The sequence below is a fragment of the Lindgomyces ingoldianus genome (genome assembly GCF_010093535.1).
Source record: "Lindgomyces ingoldianus strain ATCC 200398 unplaced genomic scaffold BDR25scaffold_10, whole genome shotgun sequence".
NCBI lineage: Eukaryota > Fungi > Ascomycota > Dothideomycetes > Pleosporales > Lindgomycetaceae > Lindgomyces > Lindgomyces ingoldianus.
Window position 1 is genome coordinate 239346 of NW_022985171.1, and position 18896 is coordinate 258241.

The 18896-nt window shown below is 47.3% G+C and overlaps 5 protein-coding genes across 5 annotated transcripts; 3 read left to right on the forward strand and 2 right to left on the reverse strand.

Moving 5' to 3' along the window:
• Positions 1–1645: 1645 nt before the first annotated feature.
• BDR25DRAFT_352991 (uncharacterized protein) lies at positions 1646–2285 on the forward strand (the record flags this gene model as incomplete). The annotated part of the gene is made up of 4 exons (XM_033695087.1): positions 1646–1783; positions 1816–1829; positions 2107–2162; positions 2200–2285. The coding sequence occupies 4 exons, from the start codon at positions 1646–1648 to the stop codon at positions 2283–2285; spliced, it is 294 nt and encodes a 97-aa protein (XP_033549514.1).
• Positions 2286–4036: 1751 nt separating this feature from the next.
• On the reverse strand, positions 4037–5433 carry BDR25DRAFT_341579 (uncharacterized protein; the record flags this gene model as incomplete). The annotated part of the gene is made up of 4 exons (XM_033693615.1): positions 5203–5433; positions 4584–5143; positions 4344–4464; positions 4037–4099 (listed from the first exon to the last, which is right to left on the reverse strand). Exons 1-4 carry the CDS (start codon positions 5356–5358, stop codon positions 4037–4039), a joined length of 900 nt encoding a protein of 299 aa, XP_033549515.1. The 5' UTR covers positions 5359–5433.
• Positions 5434–5466: 33 nt separating this feature from the next.
• Positions 5467–7483, forward strand: BDR25DRAFT_258096 (cytochrome P450 3A31). The gene is made up of 5 exons (XM_033686520.1): positions 5467–5674; positions 5732–5882; positions 5934–5993; positions 6051–6671; positions 6735–7483. Exons 1-5 carry the CDS (start codon positions 5624–5626, stop codon positions 7430–7432), a joined length of 1581 nt encoding a protein of 526 aa, XP_033549516.1. The 5' UTR covers positions 5467–5623; the 3' UTR covers positions 7433–7483.
• Positions 7484–8680: 1197 nt separating this feature from the next.
• BDR25DRAFT_10971 (branched-chain amino acid aminotransferase II) lies at positions 8681–10236 on the reverse strand. The gene is made up of 6 exons (XM_033683553.1): positions 10135–10236; positions 10025–10057; positions 9848–9961; positions 9773–9799; positions 9093–9724; positions 8681–9029 (listed from the first exon to the last, which is right to left on the reverse strand). The coding sequence occupies exons 1-6, from the start codon at positions 10178–10180 to the stop codon at positions 8688–8690; spliced, it is 1194 nt and encodes a 397-aa protein (XP_033549517.1). The 5' UTR covers positions 10181–10236; the 3' UTR covers positions 8681–8687.
• A 169-nt stretch (positions 10237–10405) lies between these two features.
• BDR25DRAFT_283183 (3-oxoacyl-synthase) lies at positions 10406–15835 on the forward strand (the record flags this gene model as incomplete). The annotated part of the gene is made up of 4 exons (XM_033688028.1): positions 10406–10767; positions 10821–10847; positions 10906–11372; positions 11466–15835. Exons 1-4 carry the CDS (start codon positions 10712–10714, stop codon positions 15833–15835), a joined length of 4920 nt encoding a protein of 1639 aa, XP_033549518.1. The 5' UTR covers positions 10406–10711.
• Positions 15836–18896: the final 3061 nt, after the last annotated feature.

Genomic DNA, 18896 nt, shown 5'->3' on the forward strand with positions numbered 1-18896 from the left:
CTATATATATATATTATACTATGTAAGAATACTTAGATTAGGTATTCTCGTGCGTACCTTTTAGTACAGTGCGGAAAGTTGTATAGTATTAGCTTAGCAGGTAGAGCGCCTACCTTATTACATCTTTATTACTTAACCTTACCTTCTTACCACCTCTACCTCTTTATTGCTCTGCAAGGATAGCACAGGGGACTGTACACCCTCTAAGCACTGTTGTAAGTTAAAGTATATAAAAACGTACCCCTTTTTTTTTATAGAAAACCCTTCCCTATGTTCTCCTCTCCTACCCCTTACTACTAAGACTAGTTACCAGCAGAAGACACCTAGCAATAGGAAAGTCGAGGTAAGATATCGTAACACACTGTTACTGTAGTAAGGTAGGCGCCCTGCCTGCCATGCCGATACTATACAACTTTCCCTACTGTACGAAATGGTACGCACGAGAATACTTAAGCTAAGTATTCTCGCATAGTATAATATATATATATATAATGCTAGGGCTAGCACTATCACTAGCAGTTGTCTCTAGTCTAGCCTAAACCTCTAAGCAAGAGAAGGCTAGTAGTTAACTATGCCTACCTTGTTACAGTTACAGCTAATTTAGCTGTTTACTATAATGCTTATATAGAGCATTCTTAACAATATTAAATTTCTAGAATTACGTAATGTGAAAGATAGTAGTATAGTTAATTACCTATAAATACTTTTTAAACACTATTAAAAAGCGATTTAAATATAATAGAATATAAAATACTTATAGCTGTAACACTATCTAGCTTCTGTTACAATATCTTACCTTAACTTTTCTATTGCTAGGTGCCTTCTGCTAGTAACAGGTCTCTTTAGAGAATAAAGATAAAAGAGAAGAAGAAGAGGTTTAAGAAGATAGTGTGTTACATAATACCTTAACTTACAATAGTGCCTAGAGAGTATACAGTTCTTTGTACAATCCTTGTAGAGTAGCAGCAAGGTAGGGAAAAAAAAAGAAGTAAAGCTAAAGTAAAAAAAAAGTAAGATTAATATATTTAAAGCTTTTTATAAATAGAAAAAAAGTTCTTTACAATACTTCTAGTTGTAATAAGGTAGGCGCTATCTCTGTTAAGTTAATACTATACAAATTTCTCTACTGTACTAAAAGGTACACACAAGAATACTTAAGCTAAGTATTCTCACATAGTATAATATATATTTAGATAATGCTAGAGCTAGCACTAGCACTAGCAGTTGTCTCTAGTCTAGCCTAAACCTCTAAGCAAGAGAAGGCTACGTAGTTAACTATGCCTACCTTGTTACACTAGTTAGAAAGGATATTCGATATATTGCTATACCTAGAACTGTGTCCTGTAGTAAAGAATCACTACAACCTTCTACAAGTAGTAAGAAGTTAAGACTATATACCTAAGAGTGATGATAGTAATTGTAAATGCTAAGGCGTGATCGCAGAATATTTCTACAATCATTCACCTAAGCTCTGTACGTGCGCTATAGCTGTCTTAGAGATCACGTGATGTGATCTCTGCGGGCCGTGCCCTCACCAGCCTCGGTCTGTCCTTCCTCTGTGGGGTTAGAGACTCGCATGTTCCTCTAGCTTAACTAGCAGTTGTAACAGTTCTTAGTGCTACCTGTTACGGTCCACGAGTGGACCATGCGGAATCCCGGTATCCAGCCCCACCTCTTAGACGAACAAGCTTGGAACCCCTTTATGCTCGAATGGGAGGAGCCGAACGACCCCTCCCTCCCCTCAGACGATGACCTATCAAATCAGGCCCTAGACGAGTGCATCGTCTAGTAGGAAGTCCGCGCGAAAGGTCGCAGCGATCGCAGCAATTGTAACACTTAGCAAGGGCTAAGACAGCAATTGCTACAGAAGGGATTGCAGTGATCGCAATGACTATAACGCTTAGCAAAGGCTAAGGCAGCAATCACCGCACAAGAGCAACTGTATATAAAGAACAGTAATAATTAACCTTAAGAGGGTGTGATTAAAGTTTAGTTTATCTTTATATAGACTAAGTAGCATTCTAGCTTTACAACAAGCTGCAATACTAGTTGTATATCTTGTACCATATATACCTCCACTTCTGTCCCCAGGACCGTTTGACCCAGCGCCCATACCGCTGTCATAAGGGCAAACCACGATTCGGCCATCTACTCCCCTCCTTGTCCGGAATCACACCAAGGGCCGTACACCCGAGGAAGGTTCCCTCACTGTCACCTCATCACCCCCCATTGGCCCGCGTGCTCAAGGTATCCCAAGTCAGGACCCCTACGAGCAAGAATTGTAACACTACCCTAACAACATAGTAGTTGCTACAGAGGAGAATAATACTACAGGAAGTTGTAAGAAGAGCTAGAGAATAATAAGCATGTAATTAGAGCTAAAAAAGTATATACTTTACTAAAATAAGTTTAGCATGTATAGAGAGTTAGTATAAGAAATTTTAATTAGGCTTGTCTGTAGATAAGCGAGGCTAAGAAGCAGCTGATTTAACTTATTAGTGCATAAACTCCATAGTCTCTTCTTCTCGAACAGGTATTAGACTACGTGACTAAAATACTCTTAAGTATAGAGCCCTTTTATAAGCAGGCGACTAGCATTAGCACAGCCTTAGTCTGTGCATAGAAGCGCCATAAAGCTTCTAGATCAAATACACAGATGTATATAAGGTAGGCTATACAACTAGAAGTAACTTTTCTACTACTGTCATCTACTATAATGCTAAAAACACCTCTTTGTTAACTTACCTACAAGAAACGCGTTTAAATCTATCCACTAGCTAAACTAGAATAGAAGTAGACAGCTATTGCCTACAAACTTAGTGTACTTTAGAGAACTATTTCTTATTATCTTTACTTGCTATGTACCTCTACAAAACAGAAGAGTAGAAGCTCTATATAAAATACACTTTTTTAACATCATCTTATTTAGCATGCTACTTAGAACACTAAACAACATTAAAAAAACTTAAAAGAAGATAGCCTATAAGCTAGAGATTAACATCTATTATTAATTGCTAATTAAGGCCTTTAAGAAGAAGCTTTATTATTATAGAAAAGCTAGGCGTAAGCTTCTTCTTACTAAAGAACACAAGGCTGCAAGGCTGTAGTAGGCATAAAAAGCACATTAGTTAGTCTAAAGCTATATAAAATAGACTAGCTTAGGCTAATAAAATATTAGCTAAAGTAAGCTTAAAAAAGATCTAGGTTTCTTATAAAGCTAAAAAGTACTTTTTACCTAACTACTGCATTTCTAAGTTTAAGAAGTATAGTAGCTATATAGTGTAAAGCATTATCTTAATAAACACTAAAAAGCTTTTAGCATTCTTTAAAAATAGCTAGTGTATAAATGCTAAGAGTATAGTTAACGTAAAAATTTATATTTAACACATTCTTTTTAAATTACTACCTACTAGTAGGTATATAAAACTTACACTAGCAAAGAGCTTATCTTTATAAAAAATAATAGCTTTATATATAAATCTAAGGCTACTGTAAAGGCTTATAAAGCGTAAGGGATTATAAAGAACTAGTAGCTAGTAAACTTACTAGATCTTAATCTGTTTGCAGTGGTGACACTCGGATGCGTCGTCACCATAGTCGCACGATAGTCGGATGTGTCGTCACACGATGATCATGCGTCGGCACCATAGTCGTATGCATCTCAGCATAGTCTGTTGCCACGACTCACCCACTTATTTCGCATATATATAGACTCCTGCAAAGGACTCCTCTAGCAATACATTCAATGCAGTTCCTCATGCCCCTGGTGCCTCACATAGCTTCACATAATCTAATTAAAAATGTGAAGCAAATGCTAAAGTAGCGGCTTAGAAAGGGCTTTTTAAAGACAAATAACAAAGTACAGCAGTTTCTAAAGAAGAAGTAGGAGAAGATTAAGACTAAAAACTATAGAAAGTATATTTAATCTATGCAAGAGCGCTGCTAGGCAGTTATCCAGGCAGGTAGCAGGCATACCAAGTAGTAGATGATTATTAGATGACTTTTTTGTTGTAATCTTCATAGAAAACTACAGTTTTTAGTCATAATCGGTACGGCGCCATGGCCCGGGCGACGCTAGACGCCCGCTCATGAGAAGGCCCTGTAGCCTGTGGTATGAGAATGCTGAAATCTGTGCTTGGATGGAGAGTTGACGTGCGCCAAGGCGCCTCGGGTGCTTCCGCGTGAGTGCAGGGGTTCTGACGTCAGAACTCTATCAACACCTGGGATCAGTTTTTCTGATTCCCGTCGGGCTGTGCAAGCATGATTTTCTGATCCCACACTTCAACTTGTTTCTTTTGGTATGCTCACCCTCAGTCTGGCGAGTCAGCGCTGTCGTGACTTACATCTCTATTTGCGCATTCGAGGATTTGGGATCCAGGCTGGCTGCCGGCAATGAGAGAAGATACGAGAACAAGTGTCATCCGAGCCAATCTCTTGTGTTGAGTCTGCCTTGTTTGTAATAATCTATCGTGATTTGAGAAGGAGAAAAGTCTATCTTTACAAGTTGTTGACGCTAAAGCGGATCCATTGAGTCATCAAACTCGCCATGCAACTCATCCATGGCCGCAAACCCCTGCACATACCGCAATGCCCGCTCGCGCCTCCGCTCTGCCTCTTTCCGCGCGGGACTGCCCTCGGCGCCAAGCAGCTCTGATGCGTCGAGTAGCTTCTCTGGCGGCACCGTCACCCGCCCGCCCGCCTTGACAACATACCGCGCCAGAGCGGTGGCAAAAACGATCCCGCCTCCCTCCCTCTGATCCTCTCCCGCAGAGCGGAACTGGGTGGCCACGTACAGCCACTTGCGGTCCCAGCACAGCACGCGCGATACCATGCGGTAACGCCCCAGCGGCGGAATGGCCTTGTGAAAGTTGCACGCGGCGCCGCCAAGGGCTATGGTGCAGGGCGCATTGGGTTGGTCCTGGGTGAGACGGGCCAGACCGGCGCGGAAGAGAGAGAGGAGCAAGCGGGATCGCGAGATGTCTAGGTCGCTGAAGTAGGTGCTGTTGGATTTGTGCAGGTTGTAATCAATTTCGAGGAGCGGGGTGTGCGAGGTGCACGTGTGCGGCGCGAAGAGACGGCTGCATTTGTTGGCACTGGCAGAGGGAGGAGTGGGCGTCAGGACGAATCCGGGGAGGACGCGAAGCTGGATGAATTGGTCAATCATGGTCTTCTGGCTTACTGTTGGTGGCTGGGGAAACTCACATGCCAGACGAAGGGGAATGCCTTGATGTTGGAGAGACCAACGAGTATTGCGACAAGCGTTGCAAAGCCGATGCCTGGGAACAGCATTCGCGTGGCGCAAACAACAACGACCGCAAAGCCCACCATCGGCGAGTTTCGGATCCTTGACTGCAACATGGTGATCGAGCGGGCGGTGGACTGAGCACAAAGTGCGCAGCTCACAAGATCTTATTATGCGTCCAGCCGTCTGATTCCCCGGGCCCCATTTTCTGACACCCCCACCCCCCTCCCCCAGGAACATAGCATCAGGAACATAGCATCAGAATCATCCTACTATGGATTTTTCACTCGGTCTAAGAATGCTTTTTGCCACGCTCATTCATATTTGAGTCCTACATGGCCCTCCTAGTCCATGTCCACTTAGCACCGAACCAAAAACAAGATGTACCTATCATCTCTCCTCACTTTAGCATCTGGCTTGCTAGCCATAGCGGTAAGTACACCACACCACATCTCTGTCTCTGAGCTGTCTAATCAGTTATACGCATAGCTTCTCTCATATATAATATACCAAGTCAAATTTCATCCTCTGGCTAAATACCCTGGGCCTTTCCTCGCGAAATTGACTAATGCTTACGCTGCCTATCATGCATGGAAGCAAGACATCCACATCGACATGTGGAGATGTCACCGAAAATATGGTCAGTTTAGTGAGGCTTCTAGTTTTTAGCTAGACACTTATTGCTCTCTAGGTGCCTTCATGCGATACGGTCCTAACACTGTTCTTGTCAACACCGTTGCGGGCATGAAAGGTGCGAATCACCCCAGCTCCGGCAATTCAAACTGCACGCTCTAACGCAACTTGGCAGATATCTATGGCTCCGGCGAAAAGGTAATCAAAAGCAAAAGCTACAATGCCATGGTCCATCGCACTCCCAGCGTGCTCACCATCCGAGACCGGAAGGAGCATTCTGCTCGTCGCAGGCTCATCGGACAAGGTATGGGTGATGCAGCCATGCGTGCTCATGAACCAACAGTCATGAGACATGTTGATGCGTTGTGCGAGCAACTAGCACCTCTTGATGGCAGCTGGTCAGAGCTGCAGGATATGGCCGAGTGGAGCAGCTATCTGCTGTTCGACATCATGACCGAAGTCGTTTTTGGCTTGAAGTATGATCTGATCGGGAGCAAGGCGCATCGTCACGTCATCGACGCGATTGCAATTGCTAACATCCGAACCACCATCTTGTTGTACTTCCCTAAGTTAATGTGGAACCGGCTTGACAAGAAACTGTTGCCGGCGTCCATTGCGGCCCGTAATGCGTTTCTGATGTTTATGGGAAAGCTACTCCACGATCGCTATCGGGTGAAGCCCGCAGACAATGCTAGGGACGTCCTCTCCGCACTTCTCAAAGTGCGCGACGTAGATACAGGCAAGGGGCTCAACACCGAACAAATCAATGCTGATAGCACCACCCTCGTAATTGCCGGTGAGTCAAATCAACTATCTAATCCTCGCACACATTGCAAGCAGACACTGACAAAGCATCTAGGCTCCGACACAACCGCCACCGCCCTCTGCGCACTCTTCTTCTACCTCGGGCGCCATCCATACGCCTACCAGCGCGCCCGCGACGAAGTCCGCAATGCTTTTACCACGCGCGACATGATCCGCCCGGGCGCTGCCCTTAACTCATGCACCTACCTACGTGCTTGCATTGACGAGACGTTACGCCTGACGCCCCCCATTGGCGGCTCACTGTTACGCGAGGTGGCGGCCAGCGGCGGCATCAGTATTGACGGGCACATGTTCGCGCCCGGCACCGACGTGGGAACTTCCATCTACGCCATACACCACAACCCAAACTACTTTGTGCGTCCGCACGCCTTTATGCCGGAGCGCTGGATTGGCGATGACAACGACGACAAAGGGGAGGCAGAGACCCGGCGCGTTCAGCACAAGGCTATGCACGTCTTTAGCTCCGGCCCGCGCGGGTGCGTGGGCAAGAGCATGGCGCTAGTCGAGCTCATGTTGACCATGGCCACCGTACTATGGACCATGGATATGCGGCCAGCTACGGGCGCAGCAGGCGATGTGGGCGGCGGCAATCCCGACAGCGGCGTGCTAGGCCGGCACGACCCCGACGAGTACCAGCTGTTTCACGGGGGCATCACGAGTATCAAGAAAGGGCCCTTGTTGCAGTTCTCAAGGCGTCGATTGGGAATGGTAGGGGTGGCGGGTCAGCCGTGAGCGTTTGCTTTACATGTTAATACTCCTTATACTTAGTCTTGCTCTATACTGCTTTTCGTAATAATTGCCTTAGGGTGTATTTAGAAGTGCTCTTCGACTTGTTATAGAAGTTTAGAAGGAAAATCTTTAGGGAGATGAATATTTTCTACTACTATTGTGTGAAAGCAGTCCACAACCTGGACGGCTTTTATAGTTGTATGTCTCTACAAGAGATACGGAAGATATATGTAAGGGTGTCACGTAGACAGGACTCTTGAGGGACAAGAAGAGGGGGGTGTACGATAGTATTCCGAGAAGAAGATGGAAGACTAATTCTTAAGGAGCAAGGCTCAAGACCCGAGGATGTATATATACTACTAGCCATCACGTGACCCGTAGTTACACCGGGCTAGGCCCGAGGCTGTCCCGTAGGCGAACCGAGGACCCCATGGAGGCTGGTAGTACTAGTGTTAGATTATGCATGGACTAACATCTATGCTCACGTGATAATCACTTGTTTAGTTGTGGCAATAAAACTCTGCAGCTTCAGTCTTAGAGGGGACGAGACGAACAATGAACAATACATTTTTATCAACACCCAACGTGCAATCTTTGTGCAATCATTTTATACAACCCGAGAGGGCTTATATCTGACAACTGGGGGTACTAAAAGACCTGTTATAATAAATCTATAAGATTATTAGAATCTTATAGGACTATTACGTAAAGATATAGTCTGCTTACGAATACTTTGTTTATGTAAATATCTTTATACCTAAGGTATCTATTAGGCTATTAGACTTTGAAATCTCTAGGGTAAGTAATAGTGCATGTTAATCGTACCCCCGGATATTCGTACACCTGTTCCTATATATACGCCCAGGTGAACAGTCCTATATGTACGCTCACGCGCAGGGGCCAGCGCAGGGGCTACCTAGCACCACCAGAACACTATAGCGCGATGCACCAACAGCCACAATGTCGCAGGAAGATATGAATAGATGGCCGGTTTCGCAGCTAATTTCTGCACCCTTTTCATTATTTGCAGCAGGGTGTAGCATCTGCTCGTGATGTTGCTGTGGTGTTGATAGAGATCGTAGTTTGGTGTTCATGGCCCCTGCGCGCGCAAGCGTACACATCAGAATAGTACACCAAATCGTACGCGTATACTTAGGAACGGGGTGTCCGAATATCTACACGCACCTTATCCTTTCACTACTAGGAGACAATAAATCTTGCTAGAGCTCCAGAAAGCGAAATTATATACACGGTATTCCTAGGCCTTGATTTGCACCATATCCAGGGCGGGTAGAGACTTCCTATCGTCGTAGACATCGGACCTGTCAGAGGCAACTCCGTCTGCTGCGTCCAAGACCGTAGATTCAGGGACGTCTTGCACACGAACCCTCCACCCGAATTCATCGGATGAGCGTCCCTTGAGCATGTCCGTAAGAGCATGGGTCAATTCCGTCGCACAAGGCCCTGGCCCTGCATTCCCGCCGTTAAACACAAACTTATCCCCCGTGCTTTCTCGAGTAATAGACTTGATGGGCACGAGTGCCGCGGCTGTCCCCAAGGCAAAAACTTCGGAGAAGTAGCGCAGCTCTGAGAAGTGGATCTGCGTGCGAACAGGGCGGTCAGTACAGACACGACGCAAATCAGAGCGTGCCACACGACTTACCCTCCGCTTCTCTACTCCCCACCCCTTCGCCCTGGCCAAAGCGAGCACGCTATCGCTCGTCACGCTCGCAACAATACTCTCACTATCCGGCACAGTGAGCACAAAGCGGCGACCCCCCGTCTCGCAGCGCACGCCGACAAAGCCCGACGTCGAGAACTCCTCGACCTCGGTCTGAGTGCGGCTGTCCAGATGCAACGTCAAGCCGAAACCGCGCGCCTTAGCATCGTCGCTCCAGCGCACAACAGGCGCATAGTTACCGCCAACTTTGGCATGCCCGGTCCCGCGCGGTGCCGCACGGTCGAAACTCTCCATGACCAGCACGTCCTGCGAGCTCGCAGCCACGCCGTGGTACGCCGTCGCTGGCGCTACATAGACTGCGAAGCGGAAGTGCTGCGGCCGTGTCAGTGCTAGATGGGCATCGCATGCAAATGCGACGGGCCGGATGTATAGCAGCGCGGGGCTGGCGTGCGGGGGGACGAGCCGCGCGTTGCGGGCCACGGCCAGGTTCACGGCGCGCAGGAAGATTGGGGGCGGGATGGCAGGAATGGAGACGGTGGCGCAGGATGTGACCATGCGCGCGGCGTGGTCGGCGGGGCGGAAGACGTAGATTTGGTCTTCCGGGCTGCGGTAGGCTCGGTGTGGTTTCAGCATCTACACTGTCAGCGTGGTGGATCAAGTACCTTTCATGCCCTCGTAGGCCTGCATTCCTGCACAAGTTCAGCATTCACCGTGGACCAGTACGCGCTGCAACGTACCGTAATTCAGGCCTGGAGCCAGGCCATGGACCTTGATGTATGCGTCTTTGACCAGCACAGGCTCGCTCCAGCACCCCGTTTTCGCATCGTACTGGCACTCGGCATGGCCGTCGTCTGCAGCAGCGCCCTGTCAGTGTAACATGCTCTGAACGGCAGTTCTCCATGAGGAGTGGCTACCTTCAACGGCAGAAGCACCAAGCTTGGCCCAATCTGTGTCACGTGATTGTGTCAGTGACTCGGCGTACGTGGGTGGCCTCAGTCTCGTCATCTGATCTGACAGTACTCACCAATATCCTCTTTTGGTGGAGGAGGGAATGCTTGCGTTGTCGACATTCTGATAAAGTTCCAGTAAAGAGTATGCTTGAGTTATTACAGCAACGATGAGAGAATAACCCTGCAACTATAAGATGTTGGTAATTGGCACAAGCTTCTTCGCACAAGCGGAAGTGATTGTATCCCATCTTAAACGTAGGCATTCGCAGAGTAAGAGCTCAGTCGTACGCTGATTTCGAGAGTCAGAAATTGCCCCCCGCAGCCCGCATCAGCCTCACTGCCCGCCTGATTCTTAGTCCTCCGCTTTCCACTCCGACGTCAGACGGGGGGCGGAAACTCCTCATGACTTACTTTTCTGAGATGCAGACTGGGTTGCATTACGACATGTCTGGAAATAGACTACTAATGGGACATCCGTGCTCCATCAGAACATGGCAGCAATACGGCCCATGGCTTCTGGGCTACTCACATAGTCGCACCCGTCGCTCCGTCCACGATCTTGCGATTCCTTCAATTCAGACTCTTTCTCGTCTCTAGGCTCCTATCTTTTCGCATCATCTTGATACCCGCTGCTATTGCGCGACCACCACCATGCATCCAGAAATCGAGAACGACATCTCGTACGCGCTCCTTCTGGAGCTCTTAGCGTAAATTGACCTGTGACCTTTGAAGGTAGACATATCTAACCAGGCCTTGATAGTTACCAATTCGCAATGCCAGTGAGATGGTATGAACCCAGCCGCCCCTCAGCTTCCTTCCCTGCGCACTTTGCTCATGCCATACAGGATAGAGACGCAACAAGTTCTTTTTGGGCAGGAAAACATCGACCGCCTTATCGAAATAGGTCCGACCAACACCCTGGCGGCAATGGCGAAGAAGACGCTGGCCTCCCAGTACAGCATCGCAGACGCTGTTCGGTCGCGCAAGCGAGAGGTTCTGTGCCATCAGACCGACGCTGCGAAGATTTTCGAAGAAACAAATAATGCCGTTACTGAAGTCGTCCTTCCGAAAGCTACCGAGATGCCAACGGCCGAAAAGAGTGCATCTAAAGGTGCAGTACCATCTCAATCCCAACAGCCCGACGCTCCCGTCGCAGCGCCACGGCAGACAATCGTGCCAGCAGCTCCCATGCTGGAGATACCTGATGTCCCTATATCTGCGGGAGACATCCTTACCGCCATCATATCTTCGAAGCTCAAGAAGCCATGCCATGAGATCAACGGAGCACATACAATCAAAACACTGACAGGAGGTAAGATAACCACCACGTACCGACCCCACCTTTACTCCCACCCCCCAACTCAAAGCCTCATTCAGTCTACTGCTCCAGAACTGACATTCGCAGGCCGTTCCACGCTCGAAAACGAACTCATCGGCGACCTAGGCGCCGAATTTCCCACCTCGCTCCCAGATCGCAGTGAAGACATTCCGCTGGCCGATCTCAGTGTCACCCTCCAGTCGCCAGACAGCAGCACCCTGGGAAAAGTCTCCTCAAGCCTGTTGGCCCACTTTTTTGCCGCCCGGATGCCACCCGGCTACACACAGAAGCGGGCGCGCGCACACATGCAGACGATGTGGAATCTGCCGCCAGGTCACCAGTCAATGGTGCTGCTGCGAGCGGCGAGCTACTCTTCGGGTGGCGGCCAGCAGCAACAGAAAAGGCTGGTGTCGGATTCGGAGGCACAGGCACTATTTGACGATACCGTGCGGAAGTATTTTGCTGAGCGGGGACTAGATTTCGTTGTCGTGGACGCAGCTCATCGTGATCAAAAACAGGGCGGCAGTTCCGACAACAATAATGTTCAGCATGTACAGCAACTCCACCACAATGAGGACGGGCAGACAGCCGCGAATGGAAACAGAGATGGAAAGAGCGGAAGAAACGCCGAGCAGGCCACAGCCCTCCACCTCATGCGTGCCGAACGCGACGCTCTAGGCGCTGAACTCGCGGCGCTGACGGCTGAGCTGGGGGATGCGTTCGTCGGCGGCGTGAGGCCAGTATTCAGCGCTCGAAAGGTGCGCAGGTTCACTTCATCGTGGAATTGGGCAGTGCAAGACCTGTTTGAGGCAGTGCAAGGCAAGGCATCACGTGGCGGCGGTGCGGACGTCGAGGCATATGTTGACGACTCTGCTACTGCTGTTGCTGCGCGATGTGAGATGATTGCCAGGCGCGGGGACGAACGGCTCGAGAAGATTGTGGACTTCCTCGTGTCGAAAACCAAAGACGACAAGGCCACAATGGAAATTTTGGAGAAGGTGCGGGAGTTGATGAGAGAGGCGAGGGTCGAGGGAGTTAGTGCGCTACCGTTCGCGGGAGCGTGTCTGAGGGATACCAAGCCCAGGACTTTAGTCGACCAGCGTGGAAAATTTGTGTTCGAAGAGGCACCGCGGACAGAGGAAGACGTGTCGCTCCCACGAGTCCAGCTCAAGGAGAGAACGTCAGCGCAACAGTGGCAGACGGACGATAACCTGAGCAATATTTTCGACCACGTCCTACACGAGACTTGTCATTCCTGCCCTTCATTCAAGGAGAAAACAGTGCTCCTGACCGGCGCCGGCACACGCTCCATTGGATTCGAGCTGTTGAAGCTGCTACTGACTGCTGGCGCGCGTGTGGTGGTCACTACGAGCCATTATTCGCCCTCTGCACTGCGAGCTTACCGCGATGCCTACACACAGCATGGCGCAAGCGGATCCGAGCTTGTTGTTGTGCCGTTCAATCAGGGCAGCCAGCAAGACATTGAAAGTCTCGTGTCCTTCATCTTCGACGCCTCTGACGGCGGTTTAGGATGGGACGTCGATCACATCGTTCCCTTCGCCGCTGTTCCTGAAGCGGGCCATGAGGTGGATGGCATCGACGCCAAATCAGAGCTGGCGCACCGCATCATGCTCGTAAATGTTGTGCGACTTCTAGGCGTGGTGAAAAAGCACAAAGAGAGCCGGCGAGTGTTGTGCCGGCCTGCGCAGGTCCTCCTGCCGCTGTCACCTAACCACGGCGCATTTGGCGGTGATGGACTGTATGCCGAGTCCAAGATCGGTCTCGAGCCGCTGTTCGACAAGTGGTACTCAGAGACTTGGGCACCGTACCTGACGCTGTGCGGTGCTTCGATCGGCTGGACGCGTGGAACAGGTCTAATGGCCGGCAACGACACGCTAGCTGGGGGCATTGAGGCGCTTGGTGTGCGCACCTTCACGCAGTGCGAGATAGCGACTTTACTTCTAGTGCTTATAAACGCGCCACTGGCCCAAGAGTGCGAAGACAGGCCCATCTTCGCCGACCTCACCGGCGGATTGGACGCCGTGCCCAACCTGAAGGAGACGCTCAGGAGCATCCGCGGTGTTTTGGATTCAGAACGGAGCCTGAAGGAGGCCATGGTGAGAGAAGCGGAAGATGAGAAGGGCTACGAGACTGCTAGTGATCCGCTTCCTGTCCTACGACCGCAGCCTAACCTTCGTCTTCCCTTCCCATCCTTGCCGGACTGGGATAAGGACATTGAGCCCCTACACAAGGACTTGAATGGCATGGTCGATTTGGACTCGGTGGTTGTGATAACCGGCTTCGCGGAGCTGGGGCCCTGGGGCAACGCGCGTACGCGCTGGGAAATGGAATCGCAAGGCGAGCTGTCGATTGAGGGGTGCATAGAAATGGCATGGCTTATGGGCCTAATCAAGAACCACGATGGGCCGCTTGATGGACAAGAGTACCACGGCTGGGTGGACACCAAAACAGGCAAACCGGTGCATCCTGCTGATATGAAGGACCGCTACGAGCGCCATATTTTGGAGAATAGCGGCATCAGGTTTTTGCCAGAGGAGCCAGGAAAGGGGCATTCGCTCATTCAGGAGATGGTGATTGAGGAAGACTTGCCGCCACTTTCCGTGCCACGTGACATAGCGGAGCAACTACGGCGCGAGCACGGCCACAAGATTGACGTATACGACGAAGACGAGGGAGGGAGTGAGGAAGTCCTAGTACAGTTCAGAAAGGGTGCTAGCCTCTTGGTACCAAAAGCTCTGGGTGCAGTACGGAGGGTCGCCGGCCAGCTCCCCCAGGGTTGGGATCCGCGCACATACGGCATTCCCGAGGACATTGTTTCTCAGGTCGATCCAGTCACGCTGTACACGTTGATCAGCACCTGCGAAGCACTGTTGGGAGCTGGCATCACTGACCCGTTTGAGCTGTACAAGTACATTCACCTGTCTGAGATCGGGAACATGCTGGGCTCTGGGCTTGGCGGCGTTTCGTCTTTGAAGAAGATGTTCCTGGACAGGAAGATGGACAAGCCAGTACAGAGCGATGTCATGGCTGAGAGCTTCATCAACACGACACCAGCGTGGGTCAACATGCTGCTCTTGTCGTCGTCTGGGCCCATCCGCACATCAGTTGGAGCCTGTGCAACCTCGATCGAATCCCTGGAAACAGGTGTCGAGACAATTGTCAGCGGCAAGGCGAAGATGTGTTTAGTCGGCGGGTTTGACGACCTTACCGACGAGGTCTCAGCCGAGTTCGCTAACATGAGAGCGACTGTGGATGCGGAGAACGAGGTCGAAAAAGGACGTATACCAGCAGAGATGTCGCGCCCAACTACTACGACACGCAATGGCTTCGTTGAATCAGCAGGGTCGGGAGTCCAGGTAATTACATCCGCCCGTCTCGCACTCGACATGGGGCTGCCCATCTACGGCATCGTCGCACTGGCATCAACTGCCAGCGACTCCATCTCCCGCTCTGTGCCAGCGCCTGGCAAAGGCATCCTCACCACAGCGGCAGAAGCGCCTTCGAGATACCCATCTCCCCTCCTTGACATACACTACCGCTGTCGGCGCCTCGCGCTCCGCAAGCGCGAAATTGAGAACTCGGCCAATCTTGAAATCGACATGATGAATCAAGAGCTCAACAGCAGCAGCATCGACGCAGCGGAGGCTGAGCGGCTGCGCGAACGCAAAGATTATATTGCGCATGAAGCACAGCAGCTGACGCGCGCTGCCCAACGCATCTTCGGAAATGCCTTTTGGCAGCAGGGACAGAGCAATATCTCGCCGCTGCGCGGGGCGCTCGCAGTGTGGGGCCTCACGGTTGATGACATTGGTGTCGTGTCACTCCACGGCACGTCAACGCGACTCAATGATATCAACGAGCCGCAAGTGTTGCAGGCGCAGCTGACACACCTGGGTCGCGCGCCCGGCAACGTGGTGCCAGCTGTGTGCCAGAAGAGTTTAACAGGTCACTCCAAAGGTGCGGCGGGCGCGTGGATGCTGAACGGCGCGCTGCAGATGCTGAACTCCGGCCTCATACCGGGCAACCGAAACATTGACGACGTTGACGCCGCTCTGCGCCATGACGCTGCTCTGCTGACTTTCCCCAACCGCACTCTATGTAGGGCCGCCATCAACGCCTTCAGCGTCACCTCGTTTGGCTTTGGTCAGAAGGGTGCTCAGGCTGTCGGTGTGCATGCACGCTTCCTGTTTGCAACGCTGACCCAGGCCGAATTTGAGGCCTACGCGCGACGTGTCACTGAGAGGAAAAACACAGCACAGAGCTTCTTCAGCAGGGCTGTGGCGACTAATGCTCTATTTGTGGCCAAAACCAGCGCGCCGTATTTGAAGAAGCAGACGGAGAGGATCCTTCTGGATCCTAGTGCAAGGGCGGTGGGTAATGGCCTTAATGGCCACGAATACTTTTACGAAGACGATCTAGTAGATAGGCTCGCTTAGGTCACGTGTGTTTACGCTTGCGTGATGATTCTTTTCCCACCTGGTAATTGTCACTATCATTAGCTGAATCGTATTTATATAAATAAAATACTATAGTCTACTCTTAATAGTACAATACGCGATAAAATAATAACTTGATATAGCAATATTGTTTTAGCTTCTAATTAATTTCATACTAGAAATTTACAATTTGTAATACTTACTATATTGTAGGCTTTTTAATTAAATATTATTATATTAAGAAAAGAAAATGCTATGTATAACATACACTATGTAAAGATAGGATAGTAGATAACACGGATAGCACTGAGAGCAAGGTTTCGGAGAAAGATAGAAGTGTATTGTAAGAGAGACGAATCGCTGCCAAGCCTCGCTTGTTAGGATTCAGGCTTATATACGAAGCACAGGTCAGGTGAGGCCATACTGGCCCGTTCTAGGACATCCGGCCTTACACACTACAAGCAAGTTGCTTACACACCTAAGTTGCTTACTTTTACTAAAATTACATAAAACTACCCTTTCTACACTAATGCATTTCTAATAACACTACTTAGACATGCTAAAAGAACGCTATATATAGTTTACACTTTAGGCTTTTAAATAAGACGTAACAGTTTTAAAGTAATATACTATAGCTGTTACAATTAGCATGCTCAAGCTACAAGCAAGAGGTAGTGTAACCTAACTAGATTAAACTAAGAAGCAGAGAAGCTGCTCTACAAGTTTAAGATATACATAGGTGCTCTCTGCCAAGGCGCTACTTGTTGCGCAAGCGAGGGAGCTGAAGCTGTAGAGCATGTGACGCGGTACGCGCTGTTACAATAGCTATGTATAAAGTTTTTTAAAAGATAATAAATAACTAACACAGTAGACAACCTTTATAAGCTAATTGTATAGCTAACTTATAAAAGCTAGATAATAATAAAAAGTAGGTAATTATTAAGCACATACTTAAGCTAAATATATAAGAATTTTATTTTTAGCTAGCAGCTGTAACAGCGCAGGCAAGACAATAGATCTAAATGCGGTAGGAATTTACTTAGAGGCATATAGAAGTGCATAGGGACTTAATAACCTAGGAATATTATTAACACCTATAGGCCTTATACAAAAGGATATTAGAAAACTACTAAGCTAGCTAAGAGAAGAGGTATAACTAAATACTTAGAGGAATAGAGGTAACAGCAGAGGGCAGGGCTGTGTCACGGTTAACTTAGACATGCCTTAGACTCTCCCTAGAGAGCCCTCGACTCGGCCCAGCCTTGGGCACATGACGTCCTGTCACGTGCCCCAGCACATATATATATCCTCTTACAAACCCCTAAGTCTCCTTAAGGATTTGTCTATTAATACTATTTTATACCCTCTTCTGCGCTTTATGCTTCCTGCTTTATAGTGCTCTTATAATTTAAATCCTTTATACTCTCTTATAGAGACATAGTTAGTTTAAAGAATAAAAGGCTACTTCTACTACTGCTTTTTAAGCTCTACCTTAATTAAAGAGCTGTAATAATAATAGCTAGTAGCAGTTGCACACGCAAAAGCAGGGCTACAGCTACTACCTCTTCTAAGGCTGTTCTAGAGACGCCCTATAATAACTCTAGTGCTTAACTCTTTAAGCACCTTACATTCTAGCGCCTTAACTAAATTCTACTAAATTAGTAAGTATAAAAAGTAAAAAATAAAAAACACTAAGTCTTTAAATTAAAGAATAAGTAAGACTTTAAAAACTTTTAAAAATGTAGTTAAACTAAACCTAGAAACTTTTTAAGTTACACTAAATAAAGATTAAATAACTCTTTTATTACACTAAGCTCTTTAGGTTTTAGAACTCTAAGGACTACTAGTTAGCTCTTTATAAGCTACTTACAGCAACTGTTAGCAATAAAGGCAAACATAATACACTATAGTACTCTTCTAGAGTAGGCCTAAACTAGTTCTACTACTATCTTAGTGCAACTTTTAACTAATAAAGTGTTTATATAGTTACTTTTTATAAAGGCCTTTTAGCTTAAGGCTAAAAGAGCTCTAAAAGCTAAAATTAGTTAAGCTTATAAATAAGCCTAAATTACTTTTATAACTTTTAGCCTATTTTTTAAAACTACTTTAGATTAACTCTAATTCTAAGCTAGCCTAGATAAGACTCTAAGTTAGCTGTTTAAAATTAAGGCCTTTTTAAAGCTTAGCTTCTTAAAGAAGTCTCTAACTTTATAGTAAGTAAACACTTAAGTAAAAGATATAAATAGTATCTAAAAATATATAGACTTTTTAAATAACTTTACTACTTAAACTTAATAAATTATTAACTAGATCTAGTTTAAAGTTTATAAAAACTTAATTAGTTGCGCTATTAATAAAAGCACTATTAAAACCTAGGCTTAGCTTTAAACTAAAGTATATAAGCTTACTTAAGATCCTTTTCTAACATAGTATAAAAACTACTATTACTTTTAAAATATAAAGTAAAAAGTAGGTAATATATTTAACACTTTTATTACTTAGCTATTTTAGTAAGAGGGCCCTCTAAAAAAACACTTCTTTCTAAACCTCTAATAAAAAGAAACTCTAACGTACTTTATAAGCAAGTTGCTTACACACCTAAGTTGCTTACTTTTGCTAAGACCCTACTAAACTACTCTTTCTACACTAATGCATTCTCTATAACACTACTTAGACGTGCTAAAAGAATGTTAGATACAGCTTACACTCTAAGCTTTTAAATAAGACATAAAACTCTTAAAAAACATGCTGCAGCTATGTGCAAGGTTCTATAAAAAACAATAAATAACTATAGCGCTAGATAACCTTTATAAGCTAATTCTACAGCTAAATTACAAAGGCTAGGTAATAAAAAAGAGCAGGTAATTATTAAGACTATACTTAAGCTATATGCGCAAGAAATTTCTCTTTAGATAGCATTTTTAGCTAATATAGCTAATTCTTTACACGCTAAGCGTAATCTAGGCTATGTTTATATAAACTAGCCTAGTATGTTTATATAAACTAGCCTAGTATGTTTATATAAACTAGCCTAGTATGTTTATATAAACTAGCCTAGTAT